At 37.9% G+C, this 27,892-nt stretch overlaps 1 protein-coding gene across 1 annotated transcript in view; it reads left to right on the forward strand.

Moving 5' to 3' along the window:
- The window catches only part of creb3l2 (cAMP responsive element binding protein 3-like 2), a 72,431-nt gene extending 44,834 nt beyond the window's left edge, over window positions 1-27,597 (forward strand). The window contains 6 exon segments of the mRNA XM_072268029.1: window positions 961-1,019; window positions 5,580-5,648; window positions 10,498-10,597; window positions 12,369-12,495; window positions 21,061-21,328; window positions 21,977-27,597. Of these exon segments, the coding sequence (XP_072124130.1) occupies window positions 961-1,019; window positions 5,580-5,648; window positions 10,498-10,597; window positions 12,369-12,495; window positions 21,061-21,328; window positions 21,977-22,046 (693 nt within the window). The 3' untranslated portion in view covers window positions 22,047-27,597.
- The last annotated feature ends 295 nt before the right edge of the window (window positions 27,598-27,892 follow it).

Below are 27,892 nucleotides of genomic sequence, written 5' to 3' on the forward strand. Positions count from 1 at the left end.
ACACGGTGGGAGTATGTGAACAAGCTGCCAGAGAAAGTAGTTGAAGCAGGTACAATATCAAGATTTAAAATACATTTGGACAGATACATGGAAAGAAAAGGCTTGAAGGGATATGGGCCTAATACTGGCACGTGGGACAAGTATAGTCATAGTCATACTTTATTGATCCCGGGGGAAATTGGTTTTCATTACAGTTGCACCATAAATAATAAATAGTAATAGAACCATAAATAGTTAAATAGTAATATGTAAATTTATGCCAGTAAATTATGAAATAAGTCCAGGACCAGCCTATCGGCTCAGGGTGTCTGACCCTCCAAGGGAGGAGTTGTAAAGTTTGATGGCCACAGGCAGGAATGACTTCCTATGACGCTCTGTGCTGCATCTCGGTGGAATGAGTCTCTGACTGAATGTACTCCTGTGCCCACCCAATATATTATGTGGTGGATGGGAGACATTGACCAAGGTGGCATGCAACTTAGACAGCATCCTCTTTTCAGACACCACTGTGAGAGAGTCCAGTTCCATCCCCACAACATCACTGGCCTTACGAATGAGTCTGTTGATTCTGTTGGTGTCTGCTACCCTCAGCCTGCTGCCCCAGCACACAAAGCAAACATGATAGCACTGGCCACCACAGACTCGTAGAACATCCTCAGCATTGTCCGGCAGATGTTAAAGGACCTCAGTGTCCTCAGGAAATAGAGACGGCTCTGACCCTTCTTGTAGACAGCCTCAGTGTTCTTAGACCTGTCCAGTTTATTGTCAATTCGTATCCCCAGGTATTTGTAATCCTCCATCATGTCCACACTGACCCCCTGGATAGAAACAGGGGTCACCGGTACCTTAGCTCTCCTCAGGTGTGTGAGCACCTTGGTTGGTGTGGACATTAGGCTGAAGGGCCTATTTCTATGCTTTATGTTGCTAATATTCTGTTTTTCTAATACTTGTTTTCTGCAGATCTCTGCTCAAGAGAGCAGAAGGAAGAAGAAAGAATACATGGATACACTGGAGAAAAAGTACGTCTGAAACATATACTTAAGCTTGTTTGATTGTATTGCTCCTCTCCCTCTGCTATAGATTTGCTTACTTGATATCACTTTCAACTCTTTGTGTTTATAAAAAAAAAAATATTGTTGGATCTCGGGGATGCTGTCTCTTGGAGGTTTATCATCCTGATTAATAGATGAGTTTAAAAAATCTCATGGCATTATTTGAAGAGGGCTATTTGTATATTCCATGAAGATACACTAAAAATAAGTAATTTGTTGTACAGAAAAGGCTCAACCATTTCATGCACAGCAGGAAAATACAACTATGAAGGTGGGAACACATTTTCTTGGTGGGACATAATAGCTTCACTTTGAAAATAATATATTGGCCATGATGAAGTTTTGATGAAAAAGTCTTGTGAAAAACCTAGATATTGTTTTACATAGTGTTGCTCACTTTACTTTTAGTACTGCATATAGGAAGATAGATTTTCTTGGAATGGAACAAAATTGCCATTCATTCATGAAAATTATGGTGATCTCCACTTTTCCAGACATTCAACTGAGCACAGTGTCACAATTCATGTGGCCACCCTAAAACAGATATAATACTGCTTGGTCTTCAGTGGCCAGTTTTAACAGGGTGTCCCTGAGCAGGTTCTCTGGGAACCTGCATCAGAAGGGGGCTTTCCTTACTTACTGAAGATTAGCTACTTCACTTACTACACCACCACCCTCATCCATAATATTTATCTGCCAAGCACATGGCCTTCACTTGAACCCACCCAGCACCATGCGGAGGTCACAGTGGCTCCATGTGGAGTGCCCCTTACCCTTAGCTATTACCAGACTTTTCCAATACTGATGGTTGAGCAATAATAACTTGAACCTGATAGAATAGGTCCTGAGGCTCCTGTACCACCTTCCTGTTGGATCAGTGAGAAGAGAGCATTGCCTGGATCGGAGGGAGGGGGGCACGTCCTTGATGGTGGGGAGAGCTTTACCCATGATGGACTGGACTGCATCCATCACCTTTTGTAGGATTTTCCGTACAAGGGTATGGGTATTTCCATACCAGGCTGTGATGCAACTAGTCAATAAACTCCCCTCAACATATCTGTAGAGGATTGTCAGAGTTTTAGATGACATGCTGAATGTTCACAATCTTCTGAAATGTTAACTCCACCTCTGATCCCCGATGAGAACTGGCTCATGAACCTCCAGTTTCCTCTTCCTTGAGGCACTGATTGGCTTCTTGGTCTTGTTGATATTGGGTGAGGGGTTTTGTTCTGGAACCACTCAGCTGAACTTTCAACTTCTCTCCTATATGCTGATTCATCACTAACTTTGATTTGGCCAGCAACCGATACTCCAGCCACATATCACAGTGACTCACCAAATACTACCATAGCCCTGAATTGAGTAGAATTCCTCCACATGCAGCATCCAGAGTATAGGCCAAGATACTTGTTCAAAACCAGGACACTAGCACTGTTGTTCCTTCCAAGTTTTCAAGCACCAATTCCTGGAGAAAACAGTCATTACTGTATTGTACAACAATTGATTTTCACTGAATTTCTGGGCCAGTTTGTTCTTAATAACTTGGATCCTTGGCATCCCTATACTGTTCTTCATTAAAATTTTGGCAGCTCATTTGATTGCTTATTTCAAAAAAGTTGAAATAAAAATTGGTTACTGATTTTTTTTTAAGGGTAAGATCGTATAAATTTCCTCTTGTGTCAGTAAGCCCAGAATAGTTATAGTGACTTCTCTGTGTTGAAGACAGCTCTTTCTGATCATGTTATGAATATTTCTGAAAATTTGCATGGAGATGTTGGAAAATTCTGCCTCATCACCATCCAAGTAGCATTTGTGTTCCTGCCAGAATCATTCCTGACTACTCCTTCATTGTGCACTATGTGTATGTGATGGTGGGAACATGTGACCTTGGACCATTTTTACTTTTTAAGCACCGAAAGCTGCCACTGCTTGGAATCACCTTATCAGATTGGTGGTGTATTTCAAGCTAGCATAGATAAATGATTTTAAATGACCACTAGTTTTGTCTCATTTTTAAGTCAGCTTCATAGATACTTACCTGGTGAGTCTCACCTCTGATTTAAGGCCTTCAGTTAAATGTTCCTGCTAGTTCTTGATGTTTCCGGCTTTGGTAGCCCTTTGCCATGATTTCTGGACTCATGGCAACTGCCTTAAGACAGGAGTGGTTGCAAGAATCAAGGGATTTGAACTCTGTCCAGGCAATTCCATTCCACAACTCTTTCCCAATTGCCTTGCACACTTTTTCTTCATTCTAGTTGTCAATTCTCCTTTAAAAACCACGATTGAAACTTTATCATCCACTGGAGTTAAGCTTTTCTATATTCTCTCTTTAGCCTTCAGGTCCTTTATGAAGTGCAGTGGCAAGAATTTGTATTATACAGTCTGACCAGTAATTTGTAAAGACTCTTTCTGTTTAGACTCTCGCTTCGCTTTATGAAACCCAGGATCCCCTTGGTTTTTAACTGCTTTCGCAACATACTCTTGCCAAAAAAACCTGTGTACATGTGCACCCATGTTCCTCTGTTCCCTATGTAATTGTACTTTTTAGTCAGTATCACTTCTCCTAATTCTTCCAGCCAAAATGTGTCATTCTCTATTTCTTTGCATTGGAAATTTGTGAAGTATGATGATAACATTTTTCCTTTACTTCATAAAATATTCTCTGAAAAGCCATATCTTTGAATGTGTTGAAAACCTAAATGGCAAACAAGTTTTGTTAACACATGAATCTGTGATGGCTTCCCTTTATTAATTCATGACAATTTTGTGTACTGGAGAAAATATCCAGTAGAGTGAAGGTGTTCAATTGCTTCTTAACTCTATCCAAACTGATCCAATTCATGAGCTCGTCAAGGAAATCCACCTCTCGCTCCAGTTCTATGAAGTCTACTGCAAATCTTTTCCCTATTTCTCTTTCCTAAACACTTTGTTACCATCAATAATGTTAATGTAGAATTGTGCCAATATTTGCATCATCTTTCAGTTATTTCTAATGCATTCACAAAATTTTCATTTTATTGGCAGCACACCACTCTTCTTTACTATACCAATGCTTTGTACACACACTGTAGGCTAGCAGCTAGCGTAATGCTATTACTGTGCCCCTGAACCAGGTTCAATTCTGTGCTCTCTGTAAGGAATTTGTACATTCTCCCCTTGACCACTTGGGATTCTTTTATTAGGTTTTATTAGGTTTATTAGGTTAATTGGTCACATGATCGTTGAGCCAGAAGGGCCTGATACCATGTTGTATCTCTAACTAAAACTAAATAAATAAACATGTATGCACTCACACACAATCTGTCTTTGAATTGAATATTGCAATAGAGATTTAACTTTACCTACGATTCAAAGACCTTTGAATTATCAAAAATCTCAGATTTAAAAATAACCACGTTATAAACAGCATATTAGGAAGTGCTAAATTACAAATGTAAGAAATTGAAGGAATGGATAGAACTGCAATAAATTATAAAAAGAGGAATGAATTTAGAAAATAGAATGGTAATCAAATGTTGGGTTTTATGTCTGAGGAATGTGGTACAAAGGGATAGAAGTTGTGCTGCAGTTGTGCAGAGGCCCAGTTGGATCACGTCTGAACTAACTTGAACAATTCTAGGCACTGCATTTTAGGAAGGATATATTGACCAAGGAGGGAGCGCAGCAAAACTTTACCAGAATAAATCTTGGGTACAAGGATTACATTATAGTAAAAAGCTGCAGATTCGATTGTTGTATTCCCTGGTACTTTTTTTTAAAAAAAAATGAGTTGATTGAAATTTTATTGATAAAGGTAAATTAACTAAATTTCTTTAGTTATGTAATCCAGGACAATGGATCATAGTCTTTAAGAAAATGTTATTAAGATTTAAGAATTTTTTTAAAAAATTTTCTCACTTGGTCAATTAGAATTTTTATTTGCAAATGGCAAATAATACTCAGCCAGTGGTTAATTTTAAATCTGAGATTTTTGATAACTGAAAGGTTTTAACAAATTAGAGCTGTGTCACGTATCAGGCATGATCAAATTGAATGACAGAACATCTTAAGAGATAACACAACCTACCATTGTCCCTGCGTTCTCAAATGTATAAAGTGCGAGTATAATCCAAAGGAGGTTTATAGTAAACCACTTCCTAATTCAGATTCAAATTCACTTATCACCTGTACATCAAAACATACAATGAAATGCATCATTTACATTAACAACAAGAGCACACCCAAGAATTTGTTGAGGGCAGCCCACAAGTGTCGCCAGACTTTCCAGGGTCTGCATAGAATATTCTTGGAGCACAAATGATAGAAGTTTTAGATTAACATAGTCCAGCTGTCGTATCAGTGAACAAAAGGAAAAAAGCTAAACAGTGTGCTGTTTTCTATTTATAAACAGGTTTGCTGAAAAGTCACTTGGCAAATAATAATTTACTTAGAGAAAGCACTTTCTTCCTGGATAATGCAAATAAGCTGGATATAATGTTCATTCCTTTTCAGAATAACAAAATTGCTTTTTTGAATGTGTCTTTCCAGGGTAGAATCCTGTTCAAATGAAAACAGTGAACTCCGTAAAAAGGTAGAAAATCTGGAAAAAGCAAACAGGTAATAATGTACCATGTTTTTCTGTGTTACTTAATATTAATTTGCCCCTTTTACAGGATAATTAACAATTAATCTGGAACATTTATAGTGTCAAATCAGTTTTGAATAAAATTCATTGAAATTAACCATGTAAATTTTATTAAACAATTAATCATTTAATGAGTTAATTTGGATGAGGTACTATTCAGAAAGGAGCAAGGAGATGTGATCAGTCCAGTTCAGGTTTCTATCTGATGATTATTGGAGACTGAGCCAGACTGAAATGAACTGAAGTCAGTTTTGGGCTGACGTAGACAGTGCAATCCATATCCTCTTGGGTCCAGATCCTGCAGATACGATGATGGCTGAATGAGGGCTTCCAGCTTTGAAACTATTGTTATCACTTTTGAATGTGATTTAATAGGCCAGATGTTTGCTTGCCCAAAAAACACTGGCTACCTGCTCAAGGGCACACTATTCACTCCAATGTGTTCCAAAACTGCCTTCATGAAGTAGCCTGAATACCTGTACTACCAATGCAGCATATTTCTCACTGCTTAACTGACAATCAGATAATCCTTGCACCCACATCAGTCATAAGTAACCTACTGCACTTAAACAAAAATGATTAGTATGTCAGAAATTATGACCGACATAGTTATATGCTTAAGAAACTTTGAAATTTTTAAACACACATTTTAAAAAATAATGTAGGTGTTCACCTTGCCATGTCCTATGTCAAAGAATTCTTGTGCCACTTTAAAAAATGATGAAAGAAATAAATTATGTTAACTTGAATGAAGTTCTGATTATCAGCTTCTGTTAAGATTCGGTAGGAAATAAATTGAGGTACTTTAATTCAACTCTGTGTATGGTGCATTTTCTGAAGGGGTAGTGGATACAGATACTCCGACAATATTTTGGGCAGTACCTAGATGAGAACTTTAGTTACTATGGCATACCAGCTTGTGGCTAAATACAAGAGAATGGGATGTATAGAGGTAGTTATATGACGGCTGGCAAGTGTACAGTGGGGTAAAGTGCCTGAATGACTCAATGATGCAACCGCTACATAAAATAAATGTAATGCATTCTTGCTGCTAATTTCTTCTTGTACATTATTAGCAGTTCTGCAGATGAAAACTGAGCATGCCTTTAAAACCTGAAGCCTAGAGAAAAGGGTACATAAAGTTGGGTTTCTGAATCTAGGAGGGGAAAGGGTCTCAAGTAAATTGAGTTTGTCTTCACTGATATTTCCAGATCTCTGTAAACCTCCAGCAGTATTTTGCAGGCAAGCCATAACTCAACGTTTCTGGCTATTTCTGTTTACAAAAAAAAAGTCTTCCCAAAGGACAAGCTGGCTGATAATACACAGTTATGAACACTAGTGATAAGCATTGGTTGATTTAAATGGAACTAGGTGTTTATTATGAACTGGGACAAGGGCATTATCGGCAATGGGCATAAAGGCACTCAGCTCACGCTGTTAAGTCTACCATGTTTGTGCAACAATGCTAACACCGATGGAAATGGTAACACCGTTAGACTGGGGCAGTGTGCTCTTCGTATGTTAGGATCTGCTGCTTACATTTCTCTGATAACCACACTGTTAATTATTTTGACTGATTTTCAGCTAAAATCCCACCAAGCTAAGCTTAGTAGTTGGGCTTCCCAATATGGAATTTTTACCTGAAACAAAAAAGGCTCTCAATGACCTAGGGGTGAAATAGTGAAATTGCACCAGGCACTCTCTTATAATTTGTGTTGCCTTTCAGCTAGACTCATGCCAATGCTGGAAACTGGAATTTCTGAGGAGAGATGCAGGTGTCCTACTATTAGCACTAGTAACAATGGAGGCCCTGGCTGCTAGCCTTCTAATTTTGATTAACAAATTATTAATAGTTGACACATTATTGATGCAGGTTGATACTAATTGTCAGAGTTGTGTTATGTATTCTGTTGTTTACTCCTTTCTGACACCCAGATTAGTATCCATGTTCCTAATATTACATGACTTTCTGACCTACACATCTTGTATTGTGAAGGCATGTATCATACAGACTTGAAATAGTGGACTCTTTTAAAGAAAGCAATCACTTTTAACCTGAACATGAAGTTATTTCAGATCAGTATAAAATATCAGGCATAGTCTGAGAGCAATCTTAATTACTTAATCTTAACTACAGAATGTTGACTGGCCATTAACTTCAAAACTAACTTCAAGCAAAGACCTTTGCCCAGTGAGCTTCCTAGAACCACTGGGGTAAATCTTACAGAGCAGGGCTCAAGAAGTCCTACTGAAAACAGAACTCATCCACAACATCCAGCTGAACCTTGCTCCTGATATAGCCAAGAGAGAGAAGAAAGGTGAGGAAGGAGCGAGGGATGTTAGAGGGAGGAAGGAAGAGCAGAGATGTGAGTGAGGAATAGAGAGGAGGAGATTGATAAGAATGGAGGAGTTAGGTTATCAGCAGACCCAAATTAGAAATGCTGGCTTGTGCAGAGATGTAGCCCAACACGAACCAACTGAGAATGAACCTTCAGTGGTACCGACCAATTTCTTGGCAATAAATGTTCTCCAGTTGCAGCAATTGTGGCAATCTTAAATTGTGCCATTGCTGGTTATCATCTCTCAGACAAATGGTTTAAATACACTCAGTGGCCACTTTATTTGGCACACCTGTTTGTTAATGCAAATATCTAATCAGCCAATTGTGTGGCAGCAACTCAATGTATAAAAGCATGCAGACATGGTGAAGAGGTTTAGTTGCTGTTTGGACCAAACATCAGAATGGGGAAGAAATGTGATCTGAGTGACTTTGACTGTGGAATGATTGTTGATGCCAAACAGGGTAGTTTGAGTACCTCAGAAACTGCTAATCTCCTGGGATTTTCACGCACAACAGCCTCTAGAGTCTACAGAGGATGGTGCGAGAAACAAAAAGTATCCAGTGAGCAGCAGTTCTGTGGGTGAAAATGTCTTGTTAATGGGAAAGGTCAGAAGAGAATGGCCAAACTGGTTCAAGCTGACAGGAAGGTGACAGTAACTCAAATAAGCACACATTACAACAGTGGTGTATCTCTGAACAAACAACACATTGAACCTTGAAGTGGATGGGCTACAGCAGCAGAAGGTCAGGAACATACAGATCTCTTAGTGGCCACTTTATTAGGTACCCCCTCAACCTAATAAAGAGGCCACTGAGTGTATCTTATTAGTCTTGGATCTGCCAGGAATTTATTTTGCATTCATGTGATGTGGATATAATTGAGAAAGCTAGAATTTATTGCACATCTCTAATTGCCGCTGAGCTAAGTAGCTTGCTGGTCTATTTAGAATCAGCTATATCACTGTTGACCTTCGGTCTGGAGTCACAGGCTAAACCAGGAAATGACAGAGCAATACACATGAGTAATGACTCGGGTAGTGACAGCACGTTCCTTTGTCTGAAGGATATTAATTTTTATGCTAATCCAGTTTTGCAATCACCATTACTGATACCAGGTTTTCAGTTCATCTGTATTTAGTTGGGTAAATTTAAATTATTCTGCTATGGTAGTTTTTCGATCTTGTGCCTCTAGATGAATAATGTAGCTATCTGGATGCTAGTGCATCCATCACAGGCAAGCCCTCCCCACCACTGAGCAGATCTACACCGTGTGCTGCCACAAGAGAGTACCATCTATCACCAAGGACCTCCATTATCCTGGCCGTGCTCTCTTCTTGCTACTACAGTCAGGCAAGAGGTAGAGAAGCCTTGGGTCCCATGCCACCAGATTCAGGAACAGTTACTACCCTACAACCAGCAGACTCCTGAACTGTTATGGATAACTTCACTCACCTCAACTCTGAACTAATTCTATGACCTACAGACTAACTTTCAAGGACTCTTTGCAACTCAAGTTCTCAGTATTATTTTGTTTCATTTGTGCAATTTTCTTCCTTTGCACACTGGTTGTTTGCCAACCTTTGTTTATGTGTAGCTTTTCATAAGTGTTTTTGTATTTCTTTATTTATCTGCAAGAAAATGAATCTCAGGGTAGTCTGTGGTAACATAGAAGTACTTTGATAATAACCTTAAGGCTATGGCATTGAATCAAGTAATTTAATGCCATTGTCTCACATTTTAATAATTCTATTAAAAATGAATTTTAACGGTGAATACAAATTAATTATTTAATCTTTTGAATGATCTGCAAGTAGGTTTGTTTTCAACCTTCAGACAGCATTTTCCTGTAATTAATATTAATGCTGTTTGAAAGGTTATCTTTTGGCCTTTCTGTCATTTTGGATTTTGGATTTTCCAGGTTTTAAATAACCAAGCGATGCATACTGAATTGCTTTTCCACACAAAGTAAGACCTGCTATATAATGATAATTTCACAAATTTACAAATGTAAAACAGTGTAAATGATGCAAATCTGGAAGTTAGGGAAAAGGAAAGGATTCATTGTGTTCTCCCAACTCCAGCCAAATAGGTGGGCACAGATCTCATTAACAACCAGTATCAAAGGTTTTAAATTGTTTCGTTTATTTTCTTAGCCTGAATGGCAACACATAATTTACTTTCAGTTTTACTTTTAGATTAAAGTTTGAATATCAACATGCTTAGCTTTTAATTGGTCTCATTTTCCAGAACTGTCATTTGCAAAATTACTAATGTAGTGTCTGTGTAACTAGTATTGATTACCTCCAACTAAGAAGAAAGCGACCAGTCATTCTAACATAGCAGTGTTACTGCACATGACTGTATTTTATTTTTCTGTATTCCAAGGTTAATCTTGAAAACTAAACTAGGAAAATAACTGTTCTTAAGTTATAATACTTGTCTTAACATTATCTGATTACGGTAAATATTTTGTTTTTTAGGTCCTTGCTCCAGCAGCTGCAGGGGCTTCAGGTTCTGGTGGCTGGGAAAGTGCCCAGATCCTGCAAAATGGCCAGCACTCAAACCAGCACTTGTTTGATGGTATGCACCAATATTGTTTTGTTGAAGGTTTCTCAATATGTGTGAGTAAGGTCAGGTTGTGGGTGTAATTATAGCAGGGATACATTTTAGGATATTTTATTCAGCATATTGCTGATCTTTTCTTTCCCTGATCTGTAGCGTATCCATTGAAATACTGTTGTTTGTTTCCCTACCAATTGAATGTTAACTTATCACATTTAACTAATAATCATTTCGCGCATTCTATGGAAAAATAGGTTGTCATTTGGTTTTCTGTAGACCTCTAAGAATCAGAGCACTTTCTTCTACTTGGCATTTATTACTGTATCTGCTTTGCTTTGTCCAAAAGCAGAAGATGGCTATGACTCATTGTTGTTTCTTTACTTGAGCCAATATGGAATCGGGAGTTGCCTGTGGGAAAACAAAACCAAGTCAATCTTTTGTGTCAGTGATCTTGCATCATAAGCAAAGACTCCACAGTGGTGCAGCTGCTGCTTCAGAGTCCCGGCAGCCCAGGTTCAATCCTGACCTCTGGTGCTGTCTGTGTGGAGTTTACATGCTCTCCCTGTAACCATATGGGTTGCCCTGGGGTGCTCCAGTTTACTCCTAAATCCCAAAAAAATATGCAGGTTGTTAGATTACCTAACCATTTTAAATTGTTTCTAGTGGGTAGGTGGTAGACTTTATGGGCAAGTTAATGGAAGTTGGGAGAATAAATGGGTTTTGCGTAGGAGTCCTCTTTTTTTTTTAAAACAAAAATAATGGGTGTAGATAGTCGTCATGGCCTCCGTGGGTTGAAGCACCTCTTTCTCTGCTGTATCTCTCTGATTCTGTGACAATACATTATTCATCAGGGTGTTTTACTAGATTTAACATACTATTTAAGCAAAGCTGAGTATCTAGCTGTTCTGGGCCTTTTGATGGACCAATTGTACTACATGTGGCATAGCGTTAGCAATATTTCAATAACATCTTGTATATACTATCAATGTAATTAAAGAAAACACTAATAAACAGCAATACTAAACAAGATGGCAAGTGTTTTATTGATTTATCTATTGTAATACCAGATCTCTTTACTAATTGGAATAATGGTTCACTGTTCTGTTAACATCTTTATTTTATGACTTCTACATTTATAAAAACATTTCAGTCCAAAGTTTTCCCATTACCTAATGTAGTGGCATAGCATTTTTCTTAGTAATCTATGTTGTCATCCATTCATTGGCATTTGCAATATCTAGACACTGAATAGGAGAAAATTTTCCACTGTTTATAAATGAGAAGGCAAACTATCATTGGCAGCCATGCTGTGACTGAGATTAGTTGGTTGGCCTGCGCTACAAGTTGGCTAGCTTCACCACCATTTTGCTTTTCAACCAGTTATTCACATGTTTTTAAAGCATTTTTATCTATTCAGGGTGCCCAGCATACCATTACCATACATACCATTACCTCATATTCCTTTAGCCCTGCTTCCTAATCTTGTGAATGGGTCAACTCAACCTCATTATTAAATAACAAGCTACAGTTTTCTTTTAATATCTATTTCCATTAAGATGTATCTAATAGATTGGATAAGCAATATTACTAATAGTGAGAATCTAGTTCTCAAGATTGCTGAATTGTATATTGGAATAACTTTGAATTAATATCATAAATTGCACTACCACATCACCAACAATAGTAAGACTAAAGTTGCTCTGTGTTGTGAACTGTGCTTTAGTAAAATCAGTGTTTTTTATGTAGTCTCTGTAATCATTCTAGACTTCTGATTTTCTTGCTGTTCCAGATTGTGGTGCTGTGCTTTGCCATTGCGTTGGGGGGAATAAGTAACAAATTCGACCCATTCTCATCTTCTGTGACGAAAACAGTTGTACCTGTTCAAGATTCCACACAAGAATCATATGCAGCCACTGGTAAGTAAAAGGCTGCAATCTATAAAAGGAAGGTAGGAGACTGGAATGCACTGACATTTGCTGTTTAATTTCTGATGGAGTTGAATGATATTGGTAGCAGCCATATTACTGGTACACTTGACTCGATACAGCACAAAAAGAAGTCATTCAGCCAGTCAAGTTCATGTAAGCACTTGGTAAGAGCAATCCAGTTGGTCCCAATTAACACCCTTTTCCAAACACCTGAAAGTTCTTTCTTCCCATTCATTCAGCTCCATTTTAAATGCTGCAATTGAGTTTGCCTCCACAAATCTCCCAGCAACATATTCTGCTCATTGTGTTTAAACTAAAAATCTTAGAGTCACTCAAGATTCATTTACCAATCATCTTCTTTTCATATCCTGCAATTCTTCATCACTTAGCCAGTGAAAAGTTTCCCTCCTGTATATTCTATTTATGATTTTAAAAAAAAATAACTATCAGATCACACCTCAACCTCTTCAGGTCCAAAAAAAAAGAACCCTACCTATCATCTTGACAGTAATTAAGGTCCCTTATCCTTGGAATCATTTTAATGAATTTCTTCACCTGCCCTGAAATCTTTCATTTTTTTGATGACAAATAAAAAGGGGAGAGTTAATTGGGAACATCTGCTTTTGGGTAAGTCTGCATCTGACATGGAGGATGTGTAAAGGCTAACTGCATTGAGTAGAGGACAGGTATGTTCCAGTAAGACAGAAGGACAGAATAGCAATGTAAGGGAGCCTTGGATGTCAAGACAGATGGTGAATTTAGCCAAGGAAAAAAAAAATGGAAACTTCTGTAAGCTTTAGGAAGCTAAAGTCAAACTGAACCCTTGAGAGTTATAAAAAAGACATAAAAGAACTTGAGAAGGGAATTAGAAGAGTTAGGAGGGGTCATGAAAAGTCCTTGGCAGGTAAGATTAAAGAGAATCCCAAGGCATTCTATGCATACATCAAGAACAAGAAGATAACTAGTGAGCAGGTAGGACCACTAAAGCAGGGGAACATGTGCTTGGAGGCAGAGGATGTGTGTGAGATCCTAAAATGAGTACTTTGCATCAGTATTTGCCAAGGAGAAGGACATGGAGGATACAGGGAACCGTATGGAACTTGCTGATTTGCTAGCACATTTTGAGATAAATAAGAAGGTTGTGTTGGATCTCTCCAAGAACAGTGAGGTGGGCAAGTTCCCAGGGCATATGTCTTATTTCTCTCAATAATCCATGGGATACACCCCAGATTATTAAGAGAGTCAAGAGATTAGCTTTCTGGGGTCTTGACCAATGTATTCATATCCTCTTTAGCTGCAGGTGAGAAGTCAGATGACTGGTGAGTTGTTAATATTGTTCCATTATTCAAGAAGGGAAAAAGGGATAATCTTGGAAACAATAGTCTGGTGAGTCTCACATGAGTGGTACGGAAGTTACTGAAGAGAATTTTTAGGAATAGGATTTATGAACTTTTGGAAAACGTGGCTTAATTAGGATAAGAGTGGATTTGTGCAGGGCAAGTTGTGTCTTACTAACTTGATTGAGTTTATTGAGGAGTCCACTCCAGGAGCAAACTGAAAGATCACATGGAGTTGGTGTTCAAAATACCCAGTGCAGCGCAGGAGACCAGTCAAAGCTGATCTAGTTGAACATAAAGTTGGTACAGATTTTACTTTCTCAGTTGATGTAATTTTACTGATAATGTCATTTTTGATAACAGTGGTGGCTACAGGAAAACTTAATTAAGGAACAGACTAGGTCCTGGTTACAGAATAAATGATTATCCGCACACCTAACAATAAATCCAGTTTTCTATTACAACAAATGATGCACACTATAACATAATTGGTGAAGTTCCTGAAACTTGGGTGTCGCAGCAGCTGCACCTCATGTCTCTACTTCTAAGCTTTGTCTGTGCTTCCCTGTTACCACATTAGCACAATCTACATCCCTATTTTATAGTTATTAGCCCTCACTTTTTTTAATCCTTTACAACAATGAAGGTGATTGATGAAGGTAGAGATGTGTTGGTTATCTACATGGATTTTTGTAAGGCATTTGCCAAGCTCCCTCATAGAAGGCTTATCCAGACTGATTAAGATGAATAAGATCTACAGTGAATTGGCTGTTTGGAATAAGAATTGGCTTGCCCATGGAAGACAGAAGGTAGTGGTTGATGGGACTTAATCTGGTTGGAGGTCTGTGACTAGTGTTCCACTGGGATCTCTGCTGTTTGTAATATACATAAAAGAATCATCTGAAAAGTATCAAAGAACTGGATGAAAAAGTAAGTGGGTGGATTAGTTAGTAAGTTTGCAGATGATACAAAGATTGGTGGTATTATGGATAGCGTAGAAGATTGGCAAAGAATACAGCGGAATATAGATCAGTTGCAGATGTAGGCAGAGAAATGGCAGATATTCTTTAATTTGGCCAAATGTGAAGTTGCCCATGGGAGATCACATGTAAAGTAAGTACACTATTAATTGCATTACCCTTAACAGTGTTGATATGTATGTAGCCCTCCCGGCCACCCTCAGGGTCGCTTGGCTTGCTGTCGTCTAGGGAAACAGCATCGGCCCCGGCAAACTGGGTAATTCGTTTGTGTGGATGCTGTGTGATGTACCCCACGCCGCCCAAATAACAGACAATACACCAGATACGATTAAATGATTTACAGTTTATAGATATTACTGGAACTATATAATTAAGAGAGAATAAAATATAAAAGGAAAATAAAAGGCGCCACACTTATCAAAGTCCAAGTTCTTCGCGCTCTACCGTTGGAGCTCAAGGACCTTCTTCACCCTGCAACCCCTCGGACCACCTCGACCGGCCGCCTGGGACCAACAACAGTGGTCGACCAGACGCTCCACACGAGTCCGTGTCCGTCTCCGTCTCCTCACCGAACGCCCTCCTCGGGGTCCGACCCCGTTAGCGGACATCACAGCACATCGTCCATCCTCTGTCTCACTCTCCCACCTTCTGCCCCAAAACCCCGCATATACAGTATCTTCAAATACATCAAAACCATAACAACTATCCCAATTAGTTAATAGTACTCTCTTATCACCCTCTAAACCAAAGCAAGCTGCTAGCTCAAACTTTCTCAGCGTTTAACACAACAAAGCCGCATTCCCCAGAATAACATAACAAAGACGCCATTTTAATTAGCCTCCGCAGTAATATAAAAGTCGAAACCCCCTTACATGTAGAATGACCTTGTGGTCCAAGTCCATAGCTCCCTGAAAGTGGCTACGCAGGTTGATGAGGTGATAAAGAAGGTGTATAGCATGCTTACCTTTATTAATTGAAGAATTGCATCAATCAAGAAGTAATGTTACAGCTGCAGAAATCTCTAGGTAGCCGCATCTGGAGTATTGCATTTAGTCCGGGTTGCTCTACTATAGGGAGGCTGTTTTGTAGACATTTACCAGAATGCTACCTGGATTAGAGAACATATGCTATAAGGAAAGCTTGGACAAATTTAGATTATTTTCTCTGGAGTGGCAGAGGCTGAGGGGAAATAAGATTTTTTAAAAAAATTAAGGAATATGAGAGGCAAGGACGGGGTAAAGAGCCAGTATCATTTTGGTGATGAGAGGTAAGTTCAAAGGAGATGTGTGGTGCAATTTTTTTTTGCATAGTGATGGATGACTGGAATGTGTTACCTCGGGTGGTGGGTTGGGAGTTGGAGGGCAGATATGATAGAGGCATTCAAGAGGTTCTTAAATAGGCACAAGAGTCTGCAGAAAATAGAAGGATATAGACATTGTGTCGGCAGAAAGGATTAGTTTAGTTGGGCATATGCTTACTATTTCAATAAGTTTAGTACACCATTGTGGGCCAAAGGGCCTGTTGCTGCATTGTACTATTCAATGTTCTATATGGAATCGACTTCCATCAGAAATAATAAGCACCCAATCTTTTTTCCCCCAAAACTATGTGTCTGTTACGTGGTTAAAAATTATTTATAAGTCATACTGTAAATATTAACACATTCCATAGAAAATTGATTCTGTTGTAACTAAGAGCAGTAGAATAAAATGGGAGCTCGCAGCATCAAAGGTGAATATTGTGACACCATCTTAACTCTGTTTCCCCCAGTTCTGTTTCTGATGACTGAAGAGGAATATTAGCAATTTATTTTTAAGAAATAAAACTCCTGTATAAAGTTTTCCTCAAGGTTAAAAGATTTAGCAATGCAAGTGAACATGGCATTTCAGAAAAGACAGCTCTGACATGCAAAGTCATTTTTATTTTCAATTTTGCTTTTTTTAATCTTTCTGTTTAACCCATTTTCAAAGCTATTGTGATCTCTGAACTCCTGCACTTGTCCTGTGGCATCCTTATTGAATAGACTGTCAAGATCCATTTCATTGTCTCTGAATGGCTGGTCTTGTAATTGATCTGCACTTCAACCCTTCTGAACTACCAGTCTCACCGAGTTTCCCCTCCTTCCTTTCTTCTTAAATGTTGCAACAATTCATTTCTCCTCACTCCATCCTTCCCCTTCCAGCTTTCAGAGTTCAGAGTTTTACATCATTCATGGGCTCGTTACAGGTCAAATTAAGCCTACAACCCCTGCCATCACACTCACCCGTACCTTTCAATGGAGGTAAAAAGTGGATGTTATGATGCCCATTATTCTCTGAGAAAGTCTGCCACCCTCCATAAGGTTCATTTCATCAAATCTAATGCATTTCTCCTATCATACACCTGTCCCAATGTCAATCGGCTGTGCATTGTTGTTCTACATTGGGTCCTGGTTCCCCCATGCCTCACATTTATGGTATTTCCTCTCAAAGTAAAAATTTCTAGCCCTACAACCTTCAGAATGTTTTATATATATGAAACTGTTACTGGTACATTGTGTTTTAAAGGAATGTATTTTTATTGTATTCTTTATGCTTATTATTTTTTTTATGCTGCATCACATCAGGAGTAACCATTTTGTTCTCCTTTACACTCGTGTACTGAAGAATGACAATAAACAATCTAGAATGTTAAATTTAGCCTGGTAATATGTACACTTTGAATTTCTGTCCCCAAACTATTGCACATTTACACTGCCTTCTCTTTTTTCAAGATCTCATTTTAAAATCCATGTTCATTATCATTTGCTTGGTCTTTGCTCTTTCTCTAATTTTGCCTCCTTGAGGTTTTTTGAGACAGTTTTCTTTTAAAGGTCGACTTGTGCTTACGATAGTATTGATCCTAAATGAGGTTTGAGGATGATGAAGGGAATTGCCAGCCCTTAATAAAAGCCCTTGTATCATAAGTGGCTCAAATAGCAAGGGGAGGTAAGGTCATAACTAGGAAGCAAAAAGAGCACTATTTTAGATTTGGCTACATTTGTCTTTCCCTGTGCTCATCATTCTTGCTAGTTAGAACATAAAACTGTACAGTACAGGAACAGGCCCTTTAGCATACAATGTCTGCAATGAACTAATCAAGCTCCTCATTTGTGCTTTTTACAAAACCAGCTGGATAGGCTGACCTTAAAAGCATCATTCTACATCTCATTAACCTTATCTACCTGCAGGTGCATTTCCATTCTGTCAATATTGGCAGTATTGCAATCACTAATGTTCATTCAGTTCATCAATGCCTATAAATATTCCAGAAACTGTTTAGCTTCTTTCTGTATTTCCTCCGTATTCCCATTCCTCTTTCCTCTCAACATAATTTCCAATTTGTGTGGTGCATAACATTAACCAATGCTTACCTGTTTGTTAATTGTCTGATGAAGAAAAATAAAGAAATAGAAAACGCGGTGGCACAGCTAGCAGAACCGCTGCCTCTCAGCTTCAGAGACCTTGAATGCTGGCTGTGTAGATTTTGGGTACTTTCCATTTGACCACATGAGGTTGCTCCAGTTTCCTTCCACATCCCAAAAATATGCAGGTTGGAAGGTTAATTGGCCACTGCAAATTGTCCCTAGTTTGTCAGTGAGTGGTAGAACCTGGGGGGAATTGCTGAGAATGTGAAGTAGAATAAAAAATGCAGTTAATGTAGGATGAGTGTAAATGGTTGACTGATGGTCAGCACAGACCAAAGGCTTATTTCTGTGCTGAATCACTTAGTATCCATGTGGATCCAGATTAACAGCAGAGACTGGTTTAATGTTTTGAAGCAATTTTTATTTGCCCCCATGTTTTAGTAATCGGGGAGGTTTTGTGCATATAAACTCAATATTTAACAGAAAATAAATTTCTTCTTGTAAATATGATTTTGCCCACCATTTATGATTATTTTATCCTTATCTATTGATCTTACAAAGGCCACTTGTTAGAGGAAGATGAAGGCATTCTGAATGGCAAGGTCCTACACCACTGAAATTTCTGTGGATCACTTGGTGGGAAGTGGGAGGACGTGAAAGCGAGAACTAGAACAAAACTGTTGACAGGCAGCTAAGACATACACTTTGGCATAGACATCTGCAAAACTTCAGAATATTTCTTGATTTTTGACATTCATTAAATTAACATATTAAACGTTATTCAAACTGTACACAACAGGAATTCTGCAGATGCTGGAAATTCAAGCAACACACATAAAAGTTGCTGGTGAACGCAGCAGGCCAGGCAGCACTACAGAACAATTTTAAGTATCCATATAAATTGAATCAATTCAAAAATATATATGTTAACTAATCTTTAATGTATAATGCCATTCCACTCCACAAGAACTACATCATTGGACAATTTATGAGATTTCCCGTCAGATGTCAGGAAATTTGAGAACATACATATTTGCACACATATACTTGGTAATCCATGTCCCAATACTATTTTACTGGAAATTCAATAGTATTGCCAGCAATTCCCTGCAAAATCCCAACCAGTATTTTGATTACAACAGTCATACCCAGCATCAGTAAACGAAACCAGCTCAACAGTGTTGCATTCAGTGCTCTGCTGACGGTGCTTACCATTAAATTTCCAGTAGCTCCTTCAGGACTCTGGGTGAACTTGCTGATAGTTGTGTTTCACTTTGAAATTTAAATTGGCTAGCTTCTGTAAAACAAATTATTCCAGCAAAAAGCTTTAATTCCCAGAAACCATAATCCTAAGCAATGCTTTTAAATTTGTAATTGCAAAAATAATTATCTGGCACATGCATCCCTTGAAAATTTCAATGGACTCCATTACTGTACTTAATTTTCAAAAGATAATGCACATTTTGAATTGTGATTTTATCAAGGCCTGTGACACACAATGATGCAGACTGACTAGAGAACTGGGACTCATTTCAGCTTAAGGGACAAAAACTAAAAGGTTAGACTGTATGGCTGACTGTTGTGCCATGTTAGCGTAGCAGTTAGTGCGACACTATTACAGCACGGTTCAACAGGGTTCAGAGTTCAATCCCCACACCCTCTGTAAGAAGTCTGTACATCCTCCCCATGAGCATGTGGGTTTTTTCTGGGTGCTCTGATTTCCTCACACTGTCAATAGGCATACCAGGTAGATTAATCGGTCATTGTAAATTGTCCTGTGATTAGTGTAGGGTTAAATCGGGGTTCTTGTAAGTTGCTAGGCAGCATGCTTCAAAGGGCCAGAAGGGCCTATTCCACACTGCATCCCTGAGTAAATAGAACTAATCTAAATGACTGTTGGTCCAGCTTATTGAAGTTGATTGTTCTGTTCCCAAGATCCCCTCCATCTTTTATCAAGAGAAGCTAAATGGTTTGGGTCTGTATTCTTTGGAGTTTAGAATAATTAAAACACATCTTATTGAGGCTTCACAGGATAGATGTTGAGATGTTTTCACTCATAAGAGAGACTGAACAAGGGGAAATGGTTGCATGATAAGCTGTTACAAGTTGTTCCTATGTTGTACTGCTCTGTGTCCTGTATATGGATCAAGTAAAGGCAGATGGGATTAGTTTAATTTGGCATTGTGGTCAGCACAGGCATCATCAGCTGAAGGACCATGGACATCATTCTATGCTCTGTAAGAGGCTGATCATTTAAAACAAAAGTATACATAAAATATCTTTTTGCAAAGGGATTGAATCTTCAGAATTCTGTGCTTCAGGGAGTTATGGAAGCTAAATCGTTAGAAGTATTTAAGTTGGAGGTAGATGCATTTTTGAAAAATCAAAGAATTAAGGTTTATGGGGATCTGGCACAGAAGAGTTCAAGCCAGTGTAGATGAGCCATGATCATATTGATTGGTAGGGCCGGTTTGAGGGACCTCGTGACCTATTCTTGCTCTGATTTTCTTGTGTTGTGCTGAGGAATTAGTCCCATACCAATTACATAAAGGAATGTAGCTGTCATTTCAAATGTGTATTTACTTTATGCAGAAGTCTAATATGCATTATTGTAATTGCCACTTTGTGTGCTTAAACCCACAGATCCAAAAATATAACACATTTAGAGACCTTTGTACATATAAAAAATCTGCAACAGTAGTATTCTATTGTCAGCATTTGATATGTTGCCAGTATAATAAATGAAATAAGTTGTTATGTAACAGTGGCTACTGATTTAGAAAGAATAGCGTTTACTGAATAGTGACGATAAAAATGTAACTTTACGTTCTGATAACTTCATTTTCCACAGTTCGCTCAAGACATTTATTATTTTATGAGGAGCGCCTTGGCTTTGAAGATGAGTTCAGTTCAGTGATGTCGACAGATGCCTGGGAGAAATTAGCTGAATCTGTCAGAGAAAGAACGCGACTGGCACAGTTCCTCACAGTCAGGGGCTCAGCACAGAAGCAGCAGGCACAGGAAGCAGTTGTACACACGCAACCACCAGCAGAAGAATATATAATAGCTAACGAAACGGGAACAGAAAATTCAGTCCTGATAGAGCTCCAGTCACAACGGTATGACTCATAATTCTGACTCTATTAAAAATGACTTGTTCTTTTTAACATGGTTGACGATAGTGGAAGGAGCAATCCGCAAAATATTTTAGCGGGTAGATACTGCATGATGAACTGATAAGTAAACCTGATTGCTCCAGAAACAGTACATCCACTTGATCATATTATTTTTAATACTTGTTTCCTTCTGGATCACATTCTTCTGGCAAAAGTTAAAATGCTTCTCATTTCATGGGCTTTTCAGAGATCTTGTTGTGCGCACAGTAGTTCATGTTGAACTGGACTGTTGTTAGCCAGTACAATTTGGCACAGTTGTGGTTTGTCCAACTTCTGGAACTGTTCTGTTCAGAATTGGTTTACACCTCAGTTCCTTGACACAAAACAACTAAATTTGTGCATAGCCAGTGCCAGCGTAGACAAAAACATCATGAGGACTGATGACCCTTCCAAGAACAGTGTGATGGTAGAGTACGGTCACATCATTTTTCAGAGATGTGATTGCAAAATAAATTTCAATAAATTCTTTCTGCCTTGCGAACTGGAAGTTCTTTGTTCATGATAATTCATTGACTTCATGTAACTTTTATCTGATAATACTTTTTCTTTTCCCATGTTTGTGTGTTAATTTATTATTTTACATCATTTTAGGGGCCTTCCCAGTGTAGGGATTAATGGAACTGCTGTGGAAATTGACAGAAGAGTCAACACAACATCATAAGGACTATAACATGGCTTCAATCCTGATGTCCAATGGAAGCAATCCCTTTTTATAATACCCAACTCAGACTACCCATCAACCTTCCAGGAGAAGATCAGAATCTTAGTGCATTATTTTCTGTTCTACTTGATGCAAGCTTGTTTATTAATTTATATAAATTAATATCTGTATGTGTCAGAAATCTTGAGTCACAACATACATCTTTCTTGCATTGATAGCTCTTTATATCACAGGCTGAGTGCAGCAAACCATTTACTAAAAGGTACTTAAGATATCAACATTAGAACCCGCAGAAGAGATTAGGTAGAGTTTCAATTAATTGATAAGTGCACTGTCAATTTGTCTTGATTTGTTCTTTCTAAGGAGAAAGGGAGTTAACTTATCAGTAACCTCTTATAAGGACTGAAAATGCAATAAACAAGTTTTATCTCCTAAAACTTGTTTATTTTCCAACAGTTTTTGGTTCTTTTGTTTGATGATTTTTTTTGTCCTCTCTATGGGTGCTAGCTGACCTGCTGTTCATTTTTTTTAAGGATTTCCAGCATCCACAGTGTTCTTTTAATTTTTGTTCTCTTATTTGCTTTATTTATTCTTTTATGTAAGTGAAAATTTTTGTCATTATCAAAAAGTGAAGTCAATTTGGATATTAGCCCTGCAACAGGCTCCAATTGAATTCCCCTACCATTTCTCACCTGTCAGGCACCACCACCTTCCAAGTCTTGCTTTACCCCTTCACAAGAAGATCAACAACCTTATCATCAAATTACTGAACTTAGTGTGATTAGTTGTTTCCTGCCTCTTGCATAAATTCGACAGCGGGGATAGAAAAGTCCCTACCAATTTCATCCCTAAAATGAGAACTATCGGCATATCTTCTAAATTATTCCCCTCATCAGGAGAAACATTTGATCTCACTAATCACGATATTCTCCACTAATGAGCCCTTTGGAGGTTGGTTCAGCTTCACTACCTTTCGTGATCTCAAAGTATTGATTCTACATCGCCTTTCTCTACTGCCGGGCAGTAAGTGTAACCCGTTGTCTTCTACAGCTGGCAGAATTTAAATAACCTTTGGTAGTTCGGTTGCTATTTAGCTTTAATCTCCTTTTGGGTTTTAGCAATTTTTTTTACCGTGACTTGCATTTTATATTTTTATAAGTAAAGATCTGGAAACAAGTTTGTATTTTTTTTTTTTATTCAGATCTAGTCTTTTCTGAAAGATCTGATGTTAAGTTTTGTTGTCCAGATTTCCTGGAGCTTTACTATTGTGTGCCTCGCTGTTCCTTTAAAGTAACCTGTCGCTACCAGGCAAAGACTTGACCTGTAATTCAGTAAAGCATTGGAAAACCTCTGATACTTGTGATTTTTTTTGCTGGAGGAATGGTCTCCCTGCCTATGGTTTGAGCATAGATAGTGCCAGTGCTTGACCAAAGAGAACATATCTCACACACAATGGGCCCAAATAGCTTCTGTACTGTAACGTTCTGCAAATCATTCCTGCCATTCAAAGATACCAGTGAGTTATGACACACTTGAAGCACTATCAGTGACAACTTTTCCTCCTATCCGTAACACTATGGAAATATTCTGACCTCCCATCCGTTCAAAATTATGAACCCAACTTTTATTTAATTATACCTATTTATTTAGTTAGTTGTTACTAAGTGGTAAACTTGCTTTTTTATTAATGAATGATATTTGGCAAAATGGAAGTGAGCGATTTAAAAAGCAGAATTTAGTGGTGGTCTTAATCTTCCACCTAAAATGCTTTGGCTGATAAATGAGTTCATCAGCTATACTAGCTAAATGAACTTCAAGTAAAAGAGTGAACATGAAGATTTTCAATCAGTCCATGTACAAACGTTTGTACATTAGCAACCAAAAGTCCCCAATAATATCATACTTTACTCTTCCAAAATTATATTAGTATGGTCAATTTATCCCCTATTCTCAATGTAGGAAAGCACAATAAGTGAATTTTAACCAGATCAATTATTTTCTTGCCCACATAACCTCTGGTGACTGGTCAGCACTGTAAGATGTTGAGAAATTAGAATTGTGTTTTGTCTGTTATGGTGCACTGACTTTCCATAAAGGCAAAGTGTACTCAACGATGTAACAAACTTAGCAGCAGCCTGACTGGAACCAAGACTTAGGAATCATCATATGTGCGTTGGGATGCTGCAGAAGTTTAATCAATGAATGCCATGCGTAGATAATTGCTGATCTTCCCACTGTGTGCCTGTCCCTGGCTTTGTTACTGCATTGCCAAGGTGGTTGTTGATGGTTGATTTGATTCACTCTTCCAATAGCATTTAAATCCTGCCATGAGTATCATCATAAAGCCGTCTTGATTCCAAAGAGATTTTTTTTTCAAGTTTTAATGATTTTACGTCAGTAGCATTAGATGAAATTTACCGATTTTAATCTCTGTAGTTAGCCAGAATGGTCAAAGAGATTTTGTTTTGTTCTTTATATCCATGTCAATGCATATATAAAAAAAAACAAAAAAAACAAGTGCTGAAGAAATCCGCTCCAAGTTTGATAGCCAGTTTTCAGAAATATGCTCATTTGCACATATTTTCATGGACCATTTTATGTTTGCAATTATATTTTCCCTGTTTAAAAAATCAGAGTTAGTAGAAATTGGAAAAAGCTGGTTATACACCAAATCAACTTCTGGCTTCTTTCATTCGAATATCAGGACCTTGCTTTGGTCAGTTGCTTCTTTCTACTGCTTTTACCTTGCCTGTAGTTGAGTTGAACCAACACAAAATGAATGATATTTTAGTCCTTAATTGGTGATCTTCAGTAAATTAAAACAAAAACATTTGAATGAAAACATTATTAGTTTCTCCTGAAGAGTTCACCTAATTCTGATTCTGATAAGCATCAATTCGGATTGAATGGTACTGACCAGGAAAATCTTATTTATAAACTCCAATAATCTGGCACCCTTGGAACATTGGTGCCAGACAAGCAGAATTTCAGACTATTGGATGTTATAGCACAACATTTTGTTTCTGTTACATGTTAAATGTGTAGTATTTTCCAGTGAATCCGTTGAATGTAAAGGGAGCAGGAGATATAAAGACACTCTGGACCCTGCTCCACTGTCAAACCTACCCTAGTTCCAGATCTGGTTCCAGCTGCACAACTGTTCATAGTCCAGACCCCAACACTGCCATGCATCCTATGTACACTCCAAACTAATGAATGAGTCAGGTGCTGAACTATTAGGATTTAGTGATATTACAGTTTTATCTTCTGTATTATGATGGGGTGACATATCTATTCTTTGTATTCTATTGTTTAATATTTTGGCCACCTTGTCCTCTCTAACCTTGACTCTAAGCTCTCCCAGACAGTTAGTCTTGGTTATTGGGGAAAAGTGAATTGCTGGTACTGTTTCTATTTCTGAAATGACTCAGTGCACCTCTCTCATGCTCCATGACAACGTACAAGAAAAATCTGATCATTTCACCCCATTACAAGTTTGCTTATTTTTATCTACACTGCTGTGGTCTTTGATTTTAATATTTCTCTTTTTCTTTAAGGCATTCAGAACTGGTAGCTAAAAGCTGCCTCTCTCACCTCACTGCTTCTTTTCACACACACTTTTACCGTACTATGTTGGTCCCTTTGAGGATCTCGTACTTGTTGAGCTATTCATCTAATCCATGACGTGGAAGGCTTGAAAGGATCTAACCTTTGTCTTTTTCTGGGTCTCCTATTCCTTACAACTTTAATGTTGTCTGGGCACTGTGTCAAATCGAATCAGTAAATCTTGTACCTCTGTGGTGCCTAATGTACTACATGGTTTTTGAATCAGTTACCCTCCCTGTTCCGCTTAAAATGGTCTAATAAACTTGCTAACAAAGATAAATTCTGGAATGCTCATCTGCTGAAGCTGGTTCTACAGATTTTAAAGTGTCAGAGTTGGGTAAAAGGCTCATTCAGCTGCTTTTTTTTAGGACTGTTAATAACAGAAGTCACAGTATCTTACAATTTTTAATGGATTTTAAATTATGAAATGTATACTGTACACAGTGAAATGTTTTTAGTACTTCTCTGCCAGGTAGATTTAAGAAAAAGAAAATCCCAAATTTATTGATGAATTGTGCAGATCTTGTGAGAAGAATGAAGCCCTCAAAGAAATATCATTGAAAGTTATGCCTTAAAAGGAATGTCTAGAATTATTTACTGAAATATTACTATACTTTAAGCAGAGCCTCTCCTGAAAGAGTTTGAAAGATGTTTTTTTTTATTCTGGAGTGCATGGAACTGTTTACTATGTTAAACTCATCTAAAATTACATGTGTAGGTCTCCACCTTGGATATCTAATTTTTTTAGATTAGTTCTTGATACCTTTACTACTCATTTTCTTTGTAAATGCTCCAAACCACCAAATGTATCTTAACCCTAAGTGCATTAGCCAAAAAATTAGTACATCAGCAGTTTACTTCAGTAGTCAAATAGATAAAGCAAAAACATAACACATGCACCATTGATCACCAGCAGATAAATATGATTGTTCAACCATTGTCTTCTGCTTTTATTTATAGTTCCCTTGCGTTTGTTCTTTGTAACCCATGAATACACACTGCTGCCATTAACATACACTACAGTCTTCATGTGTTAGGATGGAAGAAATTATTTCTTCACAATGACTTCAACACGATCAAACATTTCACAATAATACATGTTTAAAAAGCACAAAAGTTTTAATCATTTTTTTCACAAGAATGTTCTGAGCATGCACTGAGTCACTACATTATAACCAAAATACTAAATATTGATAGGATTAAAATGGAAATGTTTGTTTAATTTGAGAGCTTGCCGTTCCCTTTCTCAGCTGCTCGTGTGTTCTACAAAGCTGCAACTCCTTGAAATTTCATTCATACTTTCCAGGCATCTCAATGATTTGACAATTTTTGGTGTTCATCCATAAGCATGCAAGGAGTGCAATTTGTTCACAACTGATAATCTGCACATTCAAGTGGATTATGTGCTACGACACCATGCTAACTCAGTACTGAGACTTTAGTCTATACCCAAAACTATAGTTCAATTATATGCAAAGACATTATTAGCTATGATCCTGCTCTAACATTTGATTATATTTAAACTGTAAATCCTCAATTTATTTAAATGAATACTGGCAACATAAGTCAAATAAACAGTGGAACAGCAGTGTAAGTGTATTGGGTCGACAGTTACTGGTAATCCAAGATGGGACCAGCCTGTTGTGATGGTTTAGAATTTCAGAGGAAGAGATGAACCAGTATTGAACTCCACCACATTGCCTGACTAGCTGAACATGTATAATTTTTTAATATCCATTTTTTATGTCTCTTGATATGATGTATGTGGAGTGCTTATCAGAATGCATCAAGTATTATTCCTGACTTTCTGGAGTAGAAAAGTTTATATTTTATTCTATACAGAAACTTTTTTTCCATTAATAATGACTGTCTTTATACATATAAATTGTATGGTATGCTTCTGTCCATTGCAAATAAATATTTTCAGTAGTAAAATAAACTTTATAAGACTATCACTTACCTTGATTTTTTTTTCTGTAACTTACCAAAGTGCTACAGCTAATATGGAGTCGTACAACACAAAAAATAGTTTACTGCCCATTACCTACCTACATTAACACCATTTACCCATGTTAGGGCTGTTGCCTAATCTGGGTGATTGAGAGACTTTGCCTCCACCTCCTCCAAACAGCTTGTTCTAAATTCCTATTGCCCTCTCTGTTGGAGTTGGCAGAGGGGATGGTGGGAGCCAGTGATCATAATATGATAGAATTCACCCTGCAGTTTGAGAGGTAGAAGAT

The sequence above is a fragment of the Mobula birostris genome, chromosome 9 (assembly GCF_030028105.1).
Source record: "Mobula birostris isolate sMobBir1 chromosome 9, sMobBir1.hap1, whole genome shotgun sequence".
Classification (NCBI taxonomy): Eukaryota; Metazoa; Chordata; class Chondrichthyes; order Myliobatiformes; family Myliobatidae; genus Mobula; species Mobula birostris.